Genomic DNA, 17,219 nt, shown 5'->3' on the forward strand with positions numbered 1-17,219 from the left:
TTAGATGTTTGAAGCTCTGCTGACCCAGTTTGCTTCCCTGTGCTTGAACTGACTCCTGAGGCCTTTGCCTTGGCTTCAGCCTAAACTCATGGTACTTATGTTGGCCCATCCTTCCTTGTGACTTGGTTTTTTGGTTTGTGCTAGATGCCCTGAGCCGTGCTTCTAGAATAATGGCACTCAGGTGGACTGTGCTTCTAGAATAAAGGCTAAGCATGTGCAGATAGATCTCGGTCCAATCGCATGGACTCTGGTCCTGGCTGTTACAGGTCTGCTCTATCAAGTGCTGATTATGACCAATTGCCACTTCCACAAAACATCAGCAAGTATTTATTGAGTAATTAAGCTGACAGACACAGAAATTTCAGATACATTTCCACAAATGTCTCAGTCACTTGACGATAAAAAAGTGAATTCTCATTTTAACCCACCTCCTCCCCCAATAGTGCCTGAAGTCATGAGATTCTAAAGGAACAACTATGATAGCAATGCTCCAATCTCAATTAGGTCCTGCTGGGTTCCTGGAATTGGGTGTGAAGTGGCTCTTTAGAGGCTCCCAGCACTTGTAGTAGTTCTCATCCAAACAATGAGAGGTCTTGAGCCCCCACTTGGTGACGGCCATACTTAGAGAAGACTCAAACATAAATGCCTGTAGGGAATGACAAGAAAGAAGAGGTGAGGTAGGTGGATAATGAAACACATTTGACTAGATGTCTAGAGAGAAGATGTGAGTAGGCAGATCTTTGAATAAAAAATCATGTGTGTTAGCATGGCAAGGAGAGCAGTCCCATGCCCTGGGTTCTGGGTCTGACCATAGGGTCTTCCACTTATAAGTGGAAGAAGATACCTTGTCCAAGACCCTAAACTTCTCAGGGCCTCAAGTTTCATTCTATAAAATGAAATCAGGCACGTAAGCCTCTCATTGTTCTTGGAGCATTGTGGAGCTAAATTTGCTAAATCCAAGGGCAGAGGTGGGAGATTCCTGGTAATATTCATCTTCTCAGGGGCGGTCACGTACTGTGGCTATGTCCTGGAGAGGGAGGCCACAGCCCCCACTTTGCGGAGGTGTAAACTAAGTTTCAGAGCTGGGAATTGGCTTATCTAAAGTGATGGTAACAGGAAGTGGCAGAGCTGGGATTTGAGCCTTTCTCTTTCAGGACTCTGACCAGGAGATGAGCTGGGAAAAGGAAAAGGAGGGAAAGAGAGAGTGGTGAGGGAGCGGGGAGTAGGAGGCAGGAATGGCTGTAGCTGCTTTAGAAACCCTGCTCCAGAGGGAGTGGACGGTGGGTGCCCTACTGTGTGCGGGAGGTTTTTGTCTGCAGCAGTGAGAGTGTGTTAAGCGCTTTGTGCATTGTAGACATTCCGGATTTGCTGAGTACTGATTTTCCTACTCACTGTGGCTTTTAAGAGTCAAAAAAACAAAATAAAATCCTATAATTCTTTTGTGTTCACACTAAAAGAAATTAAAAAAGTATAAATGGGCAAAAGGAGACTAAATATACTCTGTGGCACAATCTGGAGAACCCACATTAATGTTTGGTATTTAATACACATTAACTTCTTTTTGCCTACAACAGTGGAGATGATTGTCCCTGCATGACTTCCCATGACAGGCTTGCTGTGAGGACCAGATGAGATCATGTGCAAGTGCCCTCCACGTTATAAAGCACTATTCTGGTATATGGGTTTTATTATGGCCATTACTGTTGTCTCGTTGTGACTGCTTCTCAGGATACTTGCTGTTTGACTGGAGTAAGAAAACCCCATCCCAGCTGAGCTATGAAGGCAGTATTGTATGAAGTTAATTTATTGCAAACTGGAACAGGGATGAGACATGCAGATGGGCTTGGGTCCAGATTATCTAAAGGGAAATGGTGAGGAAGGCACTAAGTTAGGGCTACATGAAGTGTTGGGCCCTCTCCCACCAGGTGGCGTGGGCTTCCTGGCTGCGCAGGGCCTCCCAGCTCCAGAGCCCTCACACAGAAGAGCTCTCTCTCATTAGTGCTCTGAGCCCTAGGCATTAATTACCCAAAGTCTTGCTCTCATAAAAACAGCTCTGGCCTGTGCCTTGCTGTGGCAGAACATTGCTCTCTGGCAATACTGACTATCCCAAAGGTTACTGAGTAGTAACTGTGGAGTAGCCTGTGCACCCCCAGGAGCCTTCAGAGGCAATAGCTTAACTAAGATTCTCAGGCCATGTCTCACAGAGGAGCAGTGTCTACAAGAGCTCTGCAGAAGCCCTTGCAAGGGGCAATGCAGCTGAGGTGAAGCAGATGGGACTCTTCTCAGCCTTCACCTGCAGACCAGCCCTCCCAACTCTGGCCCTGGGATTCAGACTGAAAGCAAACTGCACTAGACAGAGGGACAGATAATGCTCCATGCTTAGTTAGTTTGCAAACTGGGCATGGAGTCAGGCGGGTCTGTGCTATTGATTTTAAAGTCAGATAGCATTGAAGGCATTTGTTTAAAAATGTAATGCAAATTTGCATATAATTTAGTATAAAATTACTCCTAGTGGTTCATAAACTCTACCTCCAAGAATGCAAAAATAAAATAACATCAAGTACCACAGCCGTCTGCAATTGTGTTCAGCCTTGATGTTTACAGCCTGACACAGGAGGAATACAAAACAGGTTTTAAATCCCATCGGTTTCATCCCATGCCAAAGGAGAGCAAAAGAAAATGAGTAAAGAACAGAGAACTGCTGCTCACAGTCTTGACTACAGTGATGCAAACCCTTCCAGACCCTCCTTGGCTTGACATCCTGCAGGAAAGTGACAACCTGCATCCTCTGCTACTGTGTCTCTAGATGAGGATCACGTTGAAAAGCAGGAGCTGACTTGGAGACAAAGCATGCATATACAGGGCTGCATGCAGATAAGCCAAGACCCTTCCCATAGTATTAATAATACCCCCTTCCTTACATTTGAACAGTGCTGGGCAGTCTGTGAGGTTAAATTACAGCCACCTACTGGCTTGGTTACCATACCCATTCTACAGATGGGAAAAATGAAGCAGAGAAGTTAAGTGATTTAGTCAAGGTCACACAGAAACTAAGAGCTAGGATTTGAACCCAGGCCTGACTCCAAGTCCAAAGCTCTTTCTATGCTCACTACATTAGGAGTCTAGTAAACACACAGGGGCGTGTGCACACACACACGGGAATAGACACACAGACAGACTCTCCTCTCCTGACTCTGCTCTGTGACTTTGGAGAAGTGAAAAATAGACAGTTCTCTCAACAAGACTGGGGAACCCAGAGGCCACCAGGGCCTGACATTTAACTTGCTCACCATGGTGCCATCAGCAATCCTCTCGGGCGCCAGCTTGGCTTTGCTGGCCTTCTCGAAGCAGTCGGCATCGGGCCCGTGGGGAGTCATGGCACTGTGTAGGCTGCCTCCTCCTGGCAGGAACCCACCTTGCTTTGCCTCATAGTGACCTTTGATGAGCCCCATGAATTCACTCATGCAGTTCCCTGGGAAGGTTGAAGCAGTATTATTTTTATATCCAAGGCAGACCAGTAAACATTAAGACCCTTCAAACATTATATCTGCAGAATGACAAGAAGATAAGATTATCTGATACATTTTATTAAGATTAATAAAGAATACAGATTGACAAAAAGCAACCACAAAACATTCATTAGTGTGGAATTCTTGGTAGGCAAAACTCTACTCCCTGGATGTGTGGATTAGTAGAGGTCTTCTATTCTACTGCCTGAAAGAACTTAGGCTAGATCTAAAGGAAATCAGACCTCAGAAAAGAATTTTAATAATAATTAAAATGTAAATTATAATAAAGAGTCGATGTACTCCATCACTTAGTCTTAATAAGCCTCATATCAAAAGTGTCTTCCTCTGTGACTGGACACCTTCCCAAACAGCCCCACAGTGGGACATGAATCGCTACAGTTCCGGTTCCTGGTCCAGAAGACTGAAGTGGGTGGTGTGTGTCGACAGAGGGGCATGTAATAGATGCTGCATTCCAGCAAATACTACATTCTATATCTGAATCTGATATCATCTTATTCTTCCAATCTTGAAAATGGCTGTTAGATTCATTCTTTTCTATTTTGATTGACACTATCCTCATAGAATTCTAAAATCTTGAAACTGGAAGGGATCGTAACTTCTACTCAGTACAGAAGAATTTTCTATATCGTTGCTGGCAGGTTATCTCCTATGCTCTGCTGGCATGCTTCTGGTGAATGCAAGTTCTCTACTCAAAAGAGCTACCTGAGCTATCAACTACCCAAGTCCTCTACTTAACAAAGCTCAGGGTGTTAAAGAGATCTTTCACATTAAATGAAAATTTGCTTTCACATAAATTAAATACATTGGTCCTAGTTGTGTTTTCTTGAGCCACACAAAATTTGACAAAGGTCATGTTCCCATTCTTTCAAAAGTATGTTTCTAGTGAAATAAAACTTTTTGTTAGAATAGCAACACATTTAGAGCAAGAATTAAAGTAATAGAACACCTGGGTAAATTTAAGTGACTTTCCATTCATCCACCCGCCTACTCATCCACCCCCCCCATCCATCTGTCTATTCATCCATCAAATATATATAATTGGACGCTGTGCTAAGTACCGATGGAGATGCATAAGAAATAGCCTGTCTAAAATTACTCGTATTCTGTTCCAAGGCAGTGCTAAGAGTACAAACCATGAACACAGAAGAAAGATACGGCAGTGGCAAAGCCACACATTTGACATTATCAATGTCCCACCCCTCTTCCTTGCTTGTGAAGTACAGCCAAATGGTAAACTAAGCAGCCATATCCACCCTGCGCAGGCAACCAAATGCTGCTGCGGGCCCCTGCAAAAAGGTGTGGCCCAGGTCATAGCTCCACGTGTTTCCCCGTGAAGCAGAAACAGAGGAAGAGACGTGACTGTGAGCATCAAGTGTTCCTATTTTAAAAGCTCATGACTTAAATATGCAGCCACACCCCTCATGCCAGTGTGTGTCCTCAGGGTCGCCTTCATGGCCTAATTTTGAGAAGAGAGCAACACAGAACTCAGCTTTGATCTGAGTATGAACTTAGGTAGCAATGGGTTTGGTGGTGATACTTCTATATCATTTTCTGTGACTCAAAGGGCCATGGAGTGTAGACCTTGCCTTTCTGAGTGGTACTGAAACCACTTGACCAAGGCGCACAAAGGTGATTGGAGGCAGTATTTCTACACAAACAATTCTCCACTTCTCTTATAAAGTCACATCAAAGTAGCAACGATTTTGACTTTTGCTAAAGCAATATTTTAAATACCACCAGTAAAAAATCATTTCTAAGTTGGGGTTCTGTGGTTTTGCCAACTAACTTGGGGCAATCATACCTTTCCTGAGATCTGCCTCTCCAGGGCCCAATTGATCTGAGACTCTTTTAAAAGGTTATTAAGAAGCATTTCACAAGGCCATTTGTTTCCGGCAATCTGAATGACAAACCAAGATCAAGGAGCGGGTTGAGGGCTGTGGCACAGTCGCAGCCTTGCCCAAGTCGGACTGCTCTGCCACCCCCTCCCGCCGTTTCCTCACACCCGAGATCTCCTGCACACATCAGAATTCCTTGACTAACAAAATGCAAAATGCAAATTCTGAGGTTCCACCTCAAAACAGACTAATTAAATTCTCTGGGAATACACACTGGAAAAGAAAAATGCATTCTAAGTGATTTTCATGTCCCCTAATGTTCTCCAACTGGGTCCCTGGAACAGTAGCATCAGCTTCACCTGGGAACTTGAAATAAATGCAAATTGTTGGGCCCTACCCTGAACCTATGGAAGCAGGAAGCCTGAGGGTGGGCCCAGGGACGTGTGTTCTAAGGAGCCTGCTGGGTGACTCCAGAGCATGCCCACACTGAGAGCCATCCCCCAGGCATGTCAAGGAACCTGGATACAAGAACTCTGTGAAACAGTGAACCACAAGGACTAGCCCGTGAGGCACAGGATCTAAGCCAGAGCAGCCCTCTCTCCTTGACCACAGGTCCTCTAGAGACTAATTTGCAGGAGAACAGGCAGGGCCTGTGATGGGCTTGACATTCCTCAGAAAGGACATAGTTTGTTACCACTTTATGCACAAAGCATCTGGGGTCTTTGTAGTGGTCACTAACTGTATCCTTTTCTCAATCATAATGGAGTCACCAGAAAAGGTGCTGGGATTTGACCATGTTTGGCCTTCTGTCCTGCCGACCTCTGCAAAGGCCTAAGTTATCCCTTCAGTGCACCTTTCCATCCTGGTGAGCCCTGGCCTCTTGGGGCTGGTGTTATGAGAAGAGTCTCATACACACAGAAGGCTCTGAGGTTAATTAAGGAAAGGATTTTAAAATATTTTTAGATTTTATTTATTTATTTTTAGAGAGGAGAAGGGAGGGAGAAAGAGAGAGAGAGAAACAGTGATGTGAGAGACAAACATCGATTGGCTGCCTCTCAAATGTACCTTAACTGGGAATCAAACCAGAGAACCTTGCCTTTGGGGGATGATGCCCAAATCCACTGAGCCACACTAGTCAGGGCGACAAGGATTTGTTTTTAAAATGTTTCAGTTCAGAGTTTTTCCAGAACTCTATGTACAGAAATGTACTCTCTAGGAGGTGGAATTGTACATTGACCTTTAGGTTGCATTTTCAGCTAGCTACTGCACAATTAAAAATGCCAACCTCACTAGGTACAGCTATGAAGTAACTTATTCCTGTGATGCGTTCACATATTAAGTCAGTATTTGTTAGGTGCATATTGTATACCAGCACTGTGCTGGGCACCCCAGTGCATGGTGGTGAGCGTCCGCTCTGGCATCAGACTGCCTGCAGTTAAATGCTGACTCCACCACTCAACCAGCTGTGCAGCCTTGAGCAAGTCCCTAACCCTTCCTGTCTCAGTTCCATCCTCTGGGGAAAAAAAGGGCTAATGATACTACCTATCTCTGACAACCGTTATGAAGATTAAATGTTAATACTTTTAAAGAACTTGGAACAGGGTCATAAAAAAGTCAATAATTGTTACCTGTTAGTAATAGTAATATTAATAAAATGGATTTCATAAATTGTGTTTTAAGCAACAAATGTTTTGCAGGAACTGCTTCCAGAATAGGGTCCGTCCCCTAGTGTGGACTGTTGTCTGCTCTACCCTGCCAAAATCATTGAAGAAGGCACACATTACTGGTTCTTGAACCAGATTTAAATAAACAACAAATTAACCAACATTCCCCCTCCCCCAAAAGAAGTGTCTGAAACATAAAGACATTTCTCCCTTTTAGCTCTGAATGGAGGGTGCTGGGGCGTGGAGGGATTGAGTGACAAAGAACAAAGGCAGAACTCACTGAGAGGAACAACAGTGTGGTGATTGTGGGGGAGGGGCTGGAGGTAGGTGGAGGTGGAAGAGGATATAGAAGGGATAAATAGTGATGGGAAAAAAATGGAAAAAAAAAAGAAACTTCTTGCTTCACACTTTATCAGGCTTTTTACCTCTCTTCAGGGCCAGAGGAACTGGGCCTCAGCATTACAAAGTGTTTTCTCACAGTCAACACAGTGCTATCTAAGCAGCTAAAAGTCTGGGGAGCAGTCCCAGGCCTCAGGAGGCAGGATCTGGAGCTCCAGCCAGGGCGGGGCACCCAGAAACACCTCTGCGTTCCCAATGGGCAGTGCTCACTGCTTTGCTCTCTCTTTGGCTCTCAAATGTGGCTTGGCAAAAGAGAGACTTACTGTGGTAATAAGGAGGCCTGAAGGTCTTATCAGCAACCCCCCATCGGGGTGGAAAGATGACAAAGTCAGCGATGGCCACTCCAGGGCGGAGAGACTTGGCAGTTAATACTGTGAAAATGGATGGGTCCTGTGAAAGGACAAGGAGAGGCTGAACACACGAGGAAAGGGAGGTGACCGGACAATGACACACACACCCACACATGAAGGGGCTCTCGAGTGACACTGTAATTTCTGATCAAACCACACAGGCCAGGCTCAGAAGTCGGCGCTTGTCAGGTAGGAGCAGTAATCACTCCTCTCACTTTCCCCTCTTGCTGTGCGTGAAGCAAAATGAATTAACACCAGCAAAAAGGATTCTGAGCTGCTTTTTCACCCTGCTGAGCCCATTTCATGTAAGCACTACCCTGCGGGCCTGAGGAGCAGTGGCGCCAGCCTCCCAACCTGAAGTCAGGGTGACCAGAGCCAGGCTGCTCGGCAGGGAGCTCCTGGCAGAAAGGATGCTCTGAGTTAGGTGGAGATAGAAACAAAATACCCAAGTTGTGGTACAAATGTAGGATCTGCTTCTTTTGCGGGCGGGATCACAGAGACTCCAGACAGTATTCTTTTGCTTTCTGACCCTTGTTTGACTCTCAGATTTAAAACACACCACCTACATCATTGGTTTGGGTGGTGGCAGTAGAGGAGGGAGTAGGTCAGGGGGCACTAGAATGATTTGTAAAGAACTTTACAATCCTTTCAGTGGAAAGGTTCAGGTACAATTTAATTAAAATCAACGATCATGTTTGCTTTTGGATGCCATGCTAAGATCTGAATTCAAAGATGATTGAGATCTATTTCCCGCCCCTTTAGCATTATTGGTGGAGGGGTGGGGAAGGTGGACCAAAGGATTAATAAAACAGGTGCAGGAACAACTAATCACAGCCAGGGTCCAAGGGCAATCTAGCTGTGTAAATAGAGACCTGAAGGAGTACAGAGGAAGGAGCGCCTGTCTGCCTGAGAGGGTCAGGGAAGGCTTTAAAGAGGTGATGACATTTGACATAGGCTTTGAAGAATGAAAGGAGAAAGAGAAAAAGAGAGAAAAGGAGGAAGGAAGGAAAGGAGAGAGGAAGAAAGGAAGGAAAGAAAGAAAAAGGTATTTTAAGCACAGAAAACAGGGGAGACATTAAAATGCACACAGGTAACAGGGAAGACATTAAAACGAACACAGGTTTTTATTAAGAGGCAAGAAAGCGAAAGCCCAGGTGTACTGGCAGAAGGGAGAGGCGAGAGGTGGCACTGGAAAACCAGTCCTCGGCCAGCTGACAAAGGGCATCAAATACCACACTCCAGGGCTCAGATGTAATCCTGAACCACAGGGAGCCTGCAAAGGTTTGCTAATGCAGTGGTAGAATGATCAGACCTGAATTTTGGACAAACAGCTACAGCAGCAGCACAGAGGAGGTGCAGCCTGGGTAAATGCAAGTCAACAAACCAACCCTCTTTGCTGTGAGAGTTAACGTTTCTTCATCTGTCATGAGAAATGATCTAAAACTGCTTAAGGACAAGGCAGTGAGGCTCAAGTAAAGCTCTATTGATGTCTCAGGATCCTTTTTCACGCTGTTTTGGGCTTGATGCCTCATTTTCTTTTCCCTTTGGTTTTATTCCGTGTTGCTGTTCTTTAGAAAGGTAGTTTTGTCTGCTCAGAGATACACTGAACTGGCCAGAGTAATCTTTCTGTCTTTGGTCCTCTGCCTTCTGCTCTAATTACCCCTCCAACTTGTGGTTTGAGGCTGCAAAATGCACTTTTCCCCAGGGCCCCAGGGCTAGCACTTTATCAAGAGTGTGGGGCCTCGGGGGCCTGCACTGTAGGCCCAGAACCTCTTTGGGGCCCCTTAATTGAGTGAAAAATATGACCAACTTCATACTCTAGAACTTCTTTGGTTTAAATTCAAGCACTGAACATTATGAGTAACTTTATAAGAGAGCTGTCTGCTCCATTGCTGCTAGAAACAGCCAGGAGTGGAGGCGCTAAAGTAGGCGCTAGAGCAAGTCACCCCTTTGTATTTGTGGGCAAGACGGAGAACATCACAAATCTAGAAATGTTCCTTTCTTGTTGCTCCTCACGAACACTAGCAGTTGATTTTCTTTTGGGGATAGACTTTCCATGAAGAAAATAAGTTTTTAGCTATCTACGGCAACTCTGTATGTAGAGAATGGAGCTGTGTTCATGGGTGAGCGTTGAATGTCTGGCCTGGCTTCCTCACCAGCTATGTTATTTTCCCTTTCACCAAAGCCTTGCTGCAGATGATTCAAATTCCTGTAAGCACAATGACAAATGAGTATATTGCAGGTTTCCAAGGGTGACACTGGAAATGTTAAATCTGTGAATCTTAAGGGTCTACTGTAAACCCCTCTCACCCAAGGGTCGCCCGCTTCTCCAAGGACCCTCCAGGGTCCAGACTTACCGCGTGGTCAAAGGCCACTGCATTGATGACCATGAAGTTCTCTAGGTTGTACTTGTAGGGGGTATAGTTCCCATGCCAGGCCACGACATTGAACGGGGAGACATCCTGATCGCAAAAGAACCAGAAAGGGGCCATCTCAGTACCTAATGCTTTCATAGCTGTGATTCCAGTTTGTACTTGGCATTACTCTCTCTTTTTGGATTTGATTTTGTCCTCATAATTTAATAATACCATCCTTTGGGAGAAGTATAACCCTGAATCATTCTGTGGTTGCTTCACATGCCCTCAAAGTATCCCTTGTTTATCCACTAACCCTACTTTTTTAGTTCATGAGCTGCAGCTGCCTCTGATCACATGTGCAGAAACAAGCATAGTGCATTCTTCAAGCAGTGCCTTTTCAACAATTTTTAACACAACTGTGAGAATCTGTGGATGCCAGCAATTCTCAGACCATCTGGGCCACTCTCTGGGTTTCCTGGTGTGAAGGGCAGGCACTAGCTATGACTGTTTTCCAGGTAATTGCTGCTTAGAGGAGCTTCCAGGAGACATAGTGCCTAGGTGGTGAGTGTGGGAGGGTGAGAAGGTCTCTAAGAGTTCCAACCCCAGGGGCTTGAGATTTCAGAGCGACCCTACGGTGATGCTTCTGGAGCCTACCCTGGAGTAGGAGAGGACCAGTGTTCTATCATAGGAAGGCTGCCCTGCTGCAGATATGAGTCTGTGCTGGAAACAGCATCCAGTTCAGAATGTTCTAAGGACTTTACTGGAGAGACTACTCACAGAGGAGTGACTGGTGTTAAGTGAACTGACTAGAGGTGGGTGATGTTGAGCCTGAGCCTACAAAAAGTGGGAAGACACTGCCGTTCCTAGGCCTGTGGGACATGGGAAGGAAATGCTACAGGATTCCAGCAAGAGCTCAGAACCATGAAGAAGGTCTGCCCAGTGGTATGCTGGTTCATATTTTACAACCAGCAATCTGGAAAATATAAAAACTGATTTCTGGGGTATAAATACTCTCACCATGATCATTTTTAAGCTACTGATATGGTATCACTAAGCACAAAGCTGGGAAAAGATGCCAAACCAGTATGAACTGGCTCTAGCATGTCTCTGGGGCTGCTCAGCACCAACTGAGATTGTGGAAGGGTGCAGACCCAAATAGGGAGGAAACGGGGGAAGCAAAACCCCAACTTGTCTTTCCTCTGCCCTGCAGTTTCCTGTGAGGACTTCCCACTAGTTGAACCCAACCCAAAGCCAGCTGGCGGGGAAGCCTGTGTGATACCATCTGTGTAGGTCAAGCTCCCAGGGCACAGATCGTGGCAGAGAAGGGAGATTGGATCAGTGTGAGCTCACACAGAGAACAACCAGCCCAGGGGCCGCTTAGAAAGTGGAAACTACTGGGGCTGCTGGCTGCCCCTAGGATGATGGTTCTCCATCACTTGCATGTCAACAGTAATATGGAGAACATGCTTTCAATGAATGCAGATTTCCGCACCCCATCTCCAGAGATTACTGTTTTTGCCAGGCTGGAGTACTGTCTAAGGAACTGCATTTTGAAGAAGCCTCTCTGATGATTTGATTCACTTGGCCTCTGAACCACAATTTGAGAAATCCTGACCCAGAGGCTATGAGGGTAACAATGTGTCAGTGAGGGTGACCACTAACCCTCAGGGGCTAATTTTAAGTGCCAAACTAATTGACCTCTGCTGGTTAGCATGGCTTCTAGATGCTGTCCAAGAACATGTCTTGGTAAAATACAAAAGCAGTAAGTCAAATGGGCAAAAAATAAAGCAAACAAACAACGGTAAGCAGCAGAGATCTTTGGATTATGTTGTTAAATAATTACTCTTTACTAATATATTATATATTCAGTATATTAAGGAATAATATATACTAAGTATATACTATGTATTATATAAAATACGTGAATTATGTACCTATATTATATAAAATATATACTAATATTAATATATATTATAAATCACATATTATGTTGCAATTACTATTTTTGTTATTATCTATGCCTTTGCTTATCTCCTGAGTTTTACCAGGCTGGTGAGGTAAACCAAATCAAGGTAATTGTACTTGTTTTGTGTACTAGTTTTGCCATTGCTAGTATTTGAAATATGGTGGCCATTGATGTATGTAAATCTTGGATGATCTGCTTGTTAACTCACTTCCCTTTTCAGAACATATACCCTGCCTGTATATTACGTTATTCACTGGATTTTCATTACTTGGTGAGTGGAGAGAGCATGACTGACAGATAAGTTTCTACCATTAACTGTGACATTTGGTAAATTATTTGTCACTATCTGGCTTGTTTTCATGGCCACAAATAAGGCAAATAGTACTTCATGTGTAGTAGCTTAGTAGTGTAGTAAAGATGAAAGAATACAATGTGTATAAAATATTTAACACTGGCCTTGGCAATTAGTAGGTGATCAGTAACTATTCATTTCCTTCCCTGTTTACTGACCCCCCTTACCTGTTTGGAAGCAAACAGTTTTCCTTGGTATTTATTAATCACAGTGTAACCACCTGGCACTTGGCGGTCTTCATACCAGGCAACAGGTATCAAGAAATCACGAGGATTGGCCAAGCCATTGGCTCCTAGAATACAACGACCCATAGTTTCTTAGACACTTTTGAAGTCACATAGGAAAGAGGTTCATGGTTGCACAAAGAAAAAGGGCTTTCTTCTACATTAAGAGCAACCCTACAATTCACTTTCATTGTCCAAGGGCTCACTGGATACCCAGTGTGGTGCCTTTTTAAGAGGAGCCAAAGAATTTGACCAGGAAAAAACAATCATGAAAGTCATCTTCATCATCACCAACATCATCTCCCAAAGTTGTAGTGAATATGGTTTCTAAAGCCACTTTACATACACTATCTCATCACTGCAGGTGAGGGGAGGAGAGAGGAGGAAGACTAGAAAATAGGAAAGGGGAAGAGCTGATAGAAATACTAGACCTTTTTATTTCCAAGAAAACCTGGGTGACTCTAGAACTCACCTGCAGTCCTTGATCTATAGGTCTTGAGAAAGAAAGGGTTAAGTACTGTTGCCCCGGGTGTGCTTCTACTGCTCAGACAGAACTCAGATTCAATCCAAGGCTGTAAAATGCTCTCCAGCCTGACAAATCCATCAGGGAGAAAAGTGTTCAGGACTTCCCTGCTTGCCTTTGCTTTGCAAGTGTTCCCTCCAGGGAAAGAAAATAAGTCAAAAGACCAAAAATGAAAAGTGTAAGTGCAAAAACATAATTTAACTTTGAGAGGAGCAACATGGGGAGTGTTTTATCATTTCCAGTTCCTAGGGTTAAAAAAAATAAGTCCCCAGCTGGTTAGAAAATCACATGTGTTTTCCAGAGGGTGCAAGTTCCACAGAACCTGGAAGCTCTGCTGACTGCAGAGCAGCAGGAAGCCAGACCAAAGTGGGAAGAGCGGGTGGTGAGCAGGATGACAGACGGCCTGCCAGGGCTCCAGCTGCCTCTCTGCTGCCTCCCACCTTCCTCTGATTGTTAGGATCCTCCTAGGGGAGTGACCAGAAGGCACAGGCTAGCCTGTTCCTGTTTTGCTCTAAAAAAAGCTGTTGACAAGGAAGAGAAGAATTGGGAGGTGTGCTCGCCATCTTCAGCAAACATGCCAAAGATGAAACCACGGGCCAAATTTCCCGGCCACTCTTTTCAGTCCAAGAGATGTTTTGAGGACAATCCCTCCTACCACCTTCAATTCTCTCCTGCATGCCCTGCCTCCAGCTGGCCAGAAGAATCAGGAGTAGGGGGATCTCAGCCCACTTTTGAAAGTTTTAATCTGCCTCAGGAGGCTGTGGTTTCTAGCTTCTTCATAGCACTGTGTGTTATACCTTTTGGGACTCTTAAGTGTTTAGATTTTGTGGTATGTGCTCAGCAGGACTGTGAGGTTCATAGACTATGTGCCTCTCGGTCTGTTTCTCCTTTCCATAGGAATATAGCACCTGCCACTTTTATGGCTTCCCCACTATGTTCTCTACACACAACTAACTGACTTAAGAAAATGATATCCCTTCTATTCCCAAAGCTCATTCCCTCTTGTGTGCTTTTGCTTAAGCTGTTCCCTTTCTTCTTTATTTTTCCCCAACTTTTCATCAAGAATTAGCCACATCTCATCTCTTCTGTGAAGCTGTTCCTTGTGACCAGGCCCACAGTATCCCAAACTTCTACATCCTATGGGGCATACACTGCTCTCCAGTGGTCTATATACTATTCTAGAGAGAAATTTATGTGGGTTATACTGGGTCATTTTCTGTTATGCATGCCATGCACCTGTGTGAAGATGCCGTGTTATTCTTGATGAGGTTCTGTCACTACCCTCAGCACAGTATGGGAGGTGAGACAAGCTGATGGATGAATACACGGATGAGCTAGTAAATGAAGATTTCATTTCTTGGTAGGGTCAGCCATACTACATGGAGCTTCTGAACTTATAGGTTTGAAAAGAAAGTCTGGCATTGCTCAGGGAGTTCTAATGGGTTTCTAAAATTACCAACTGCTTTTGGTCTTAGAGAAGAAGTTGCCTAGAGGAAAGTTAAAGTTTGAGTGAGATAATGAGGGGAGAAGGATGTTGAACTCTCATGCAATTATTCATGTCCTATATCTCAAGCCAGGCTTAGAGGCTTGTAGTGAAGATTTACCAATTGGTCCCAGGTCAGGCAACTCAAAGTGGACGCCATAGACCTCCAGGATGTAGCCCCTGGTCTCCTCGAAGACATCTACGCTGAACCGCATTCCTCTCTGGAATAGGAAGCAGAAACTGGTGTGTGTACCCCCAAATAATACCTGTAGCCATGAAGAAGCCCCAGAGGCACAGCCAACCCTACATGCGAAAGTAAAGCTATGGTCTATTGAGTTAGGTTGAGAGACAACCAACTCAAACATGAGTCAGAAAAAAAAAATTAAATCCTAAACATGTCCGTGCCCAAACTAACTCTAGTCTATCCTTTTATTTGGTTCAGAGATAACAGTGCCCAGATTTGGCCACAATTTTAAGAAATCTGTCTTCACTGCCCCCCGCCCACCTCCAGGGCCTTAGCCAGAGTGTGTACAGCTATTTAGGAAAGTGAACTGACATTGCTCTTTGCTTTGTGATTGTGTGCTATTTTAAAACAATGCAGGCACCCAAGCCTGCTTACCCTTCTGCACAGGAAGCCTTCTGTGTAACTCAAACTCCCCTCCGCCCCCACTGCCGAGTCATAACAGAGAAATCCTAGCTGGAAATAGCAGCAGCTGCAACATCTGATTGCTTCCAAATTAGAGAGAGTCGGGGAGAAGGGAACGCATTGCTCACCTGAATGACGCAGATCTCGTTGGGCTGCACAAGCATCTTGCCAAACTCAGTGTAAATGAGAAGTTTCCCTTTCTGTGGAACTAACAAACAAGACAGGGCAACAGTATTTCTTTTCATGCAAGAACCACTTCATGAAGAGTAAAAGTTTAAGGACTGCATTTCCTTTTCGAATCTCATAGGGAAAAATGTATGACATCTTAGGTTACCTATTTTATTATCTAGAAGACTGCAAATGAAAAAACTGAGTCCTTTTTTAGTTGTCAGTTAATGAGCCTGTATATGCACAATTCTGTGGATTGACCAAAAAGGCAGCTGAAATAGGGTAGGGTACCTATTTCTGATACTTCCAGTGGAAGGCTGTCATTTTCATGTTTAATGTCTATCCCAAAGTGTTCACTCCAAAATATCAGTACTAAAATCATCAAACAGAATTGGCAGACCAGAGAAATCTCAAAGAGACATTCCATTTTTGGTGCTGTCATGAAAATCTGTATTTAAATTTCAGATATATATGACAGTCTTTTCTTGGGAGAGCGTGAAGGCAAATAGAGTTATCTTAATAAGTTAATCACATCTTGGTATTTCTTTTCATTTTTTTTAAAGCTGTTCAGATCTACCACGTTAGAAGGACCCTACAGAAATGGGCAAAGTCAGAGAGACCAAAACATGGAGTGGGGCCTTTGAGGTACAGTAGGAATCTTTTCCAGACCATCGATTGTCTTTAGACCTTAGTCTGTAGATTCCACTAAATAAGACAGATTGAAGGATAAAGGGACATGATGTGTATAAAATTAAAAAGCAGCTTGGGACTAGGGCTAAATTCACAGCGAAGGGGTCTGAACTCTTCAAAACTCACCAATCAAGAAGTCCCCATCTGAATTGTAAAAGCATCTGAAACATATAGAATCATTGCTGTGATTTTCAGTTTTAACACCATCCAGACAAATTAATTTACTGCACAAATGATTGTTCAGCACCCACTCTGTGCCAGGTTTAGTGCTAGGTATGCAATGCTGTGCAAAATGACCCAGTCTCTGCCATTATGAAGCTTAGAGTCTAGTAGGAAGTCAGACAATAATCAAACATTCACAGAACTGTATCATCTTAAACTGTAATGGCACTGTGAAAGTCACATCTAGAAGAATGAAAAAATAATGAACATGATCTAGCTTGAGGAGTCAGCAAAATCTTTCCTGAAAAAGGGACGTTTGACCTCTGGTCTGAAGGAATCATGTAGGCAAAGGTTTAAGGAGGGAGGAGAACATTCCAGGCAGAAGAGTACTGCAAATGCTTTGAGACAGGAGGACTCATGGCCTGTTAGAAGAACTGAGTGTGGCTCAAATGGAGAGAGAAGAAGTAGACCCAGCAGACAACTCCTGTGCCTTGTCACAGGGCTGTGACCTTGGACTTATTCATGGCTCAGTTAAGTTAAATGACTTGTCCAAGGTCACACAGCCAGAAAGAGTGGAATTGCCTCTGGACACAACGGTCTGGTTCAAAAATCATTATGACATTCTGCTTCTCAAAGAAAAGGCAGGAATGCTATTCACATATCGAAGATTGCTTATTTATGTGCTTATTTGTTTATGATTTTATTTATTTATTTTTAGAGAAGGAGAGAAACATCAATGTGTAGTTGCCTCTCATGTGCCCCCTACTGGGGACCTGGCCCACAACCCAGGCATGTGCCCTGACTGGGAATCGAACAGGCAACTCTTTGGTTCACAGGCCAGCGCTCAATCTGCTAAGCCACAGCAGCCAG

General features: G+C 44.2%; 1 protein-coding gene across 1 annotated transcript in view; it reads right to left on the reverse strand.

Annotated features, from left to right (window-relative positions):
• Positions 1-304: 304 nt before the first annotated feature.
• HGD (homogentisate 1,2-dioxygenase) overlaps positions 305-17,219 on the reverse strand; it is a 41,564-nt gene continuing 24,649 nt past the window's right edge. Inside the window, exons 7-14 of the mRNA XM_045851369.1 lie at positions 16,314-16,348; positions 15,458-15,537; positions 14,805-14,904; positions 12,621-12,745; positions 10,136-10,240; positions 7,692-7,818; positions 3,291-3,472; positions 305-646 (exon numbers count right to left, since the gene is read on the reverse strand). Of these exons, the coding sequence (XP_045707325.1) occupies positions 497-646; positions 3,291-3,472; positions 7,692-7,818; positions 10,136-10,240; positions 12,621-12,745; positions 14,805-14,904; positions 15,458-15,537; positions 16,314-16,348 (904 nt within the window). The 3' untranslated portion in view covers positions 305-496. The remainder of the gene's footprint in view (positions 647-3,290; positions 3,473-7,691; positions 7,819-10,135; positions 10,241-12,620; positions 12,746-14,804; positions 14,905-15,457; positions 15,538-16,313; positions 16,349-17,219) is intronic.

The sequence above is a fragment of the Phyllostomus hastatus genome, unplaced genomic scaffold, assembly GCF_019186645.2.
Source record: "Phyllostomus hastatus isolate PE091 unplaced genomic scaffold, TTU_PhHast_1.1 phas_contig_86, whole genome shotgun sequence".
NCBI classification, from domain to species: Eukaryota; Metazoa; Chordata; class Mammalia; order Chiroptera; family Phyllostomidae; genus Phyllostomus; species Phyllostomus hastatus.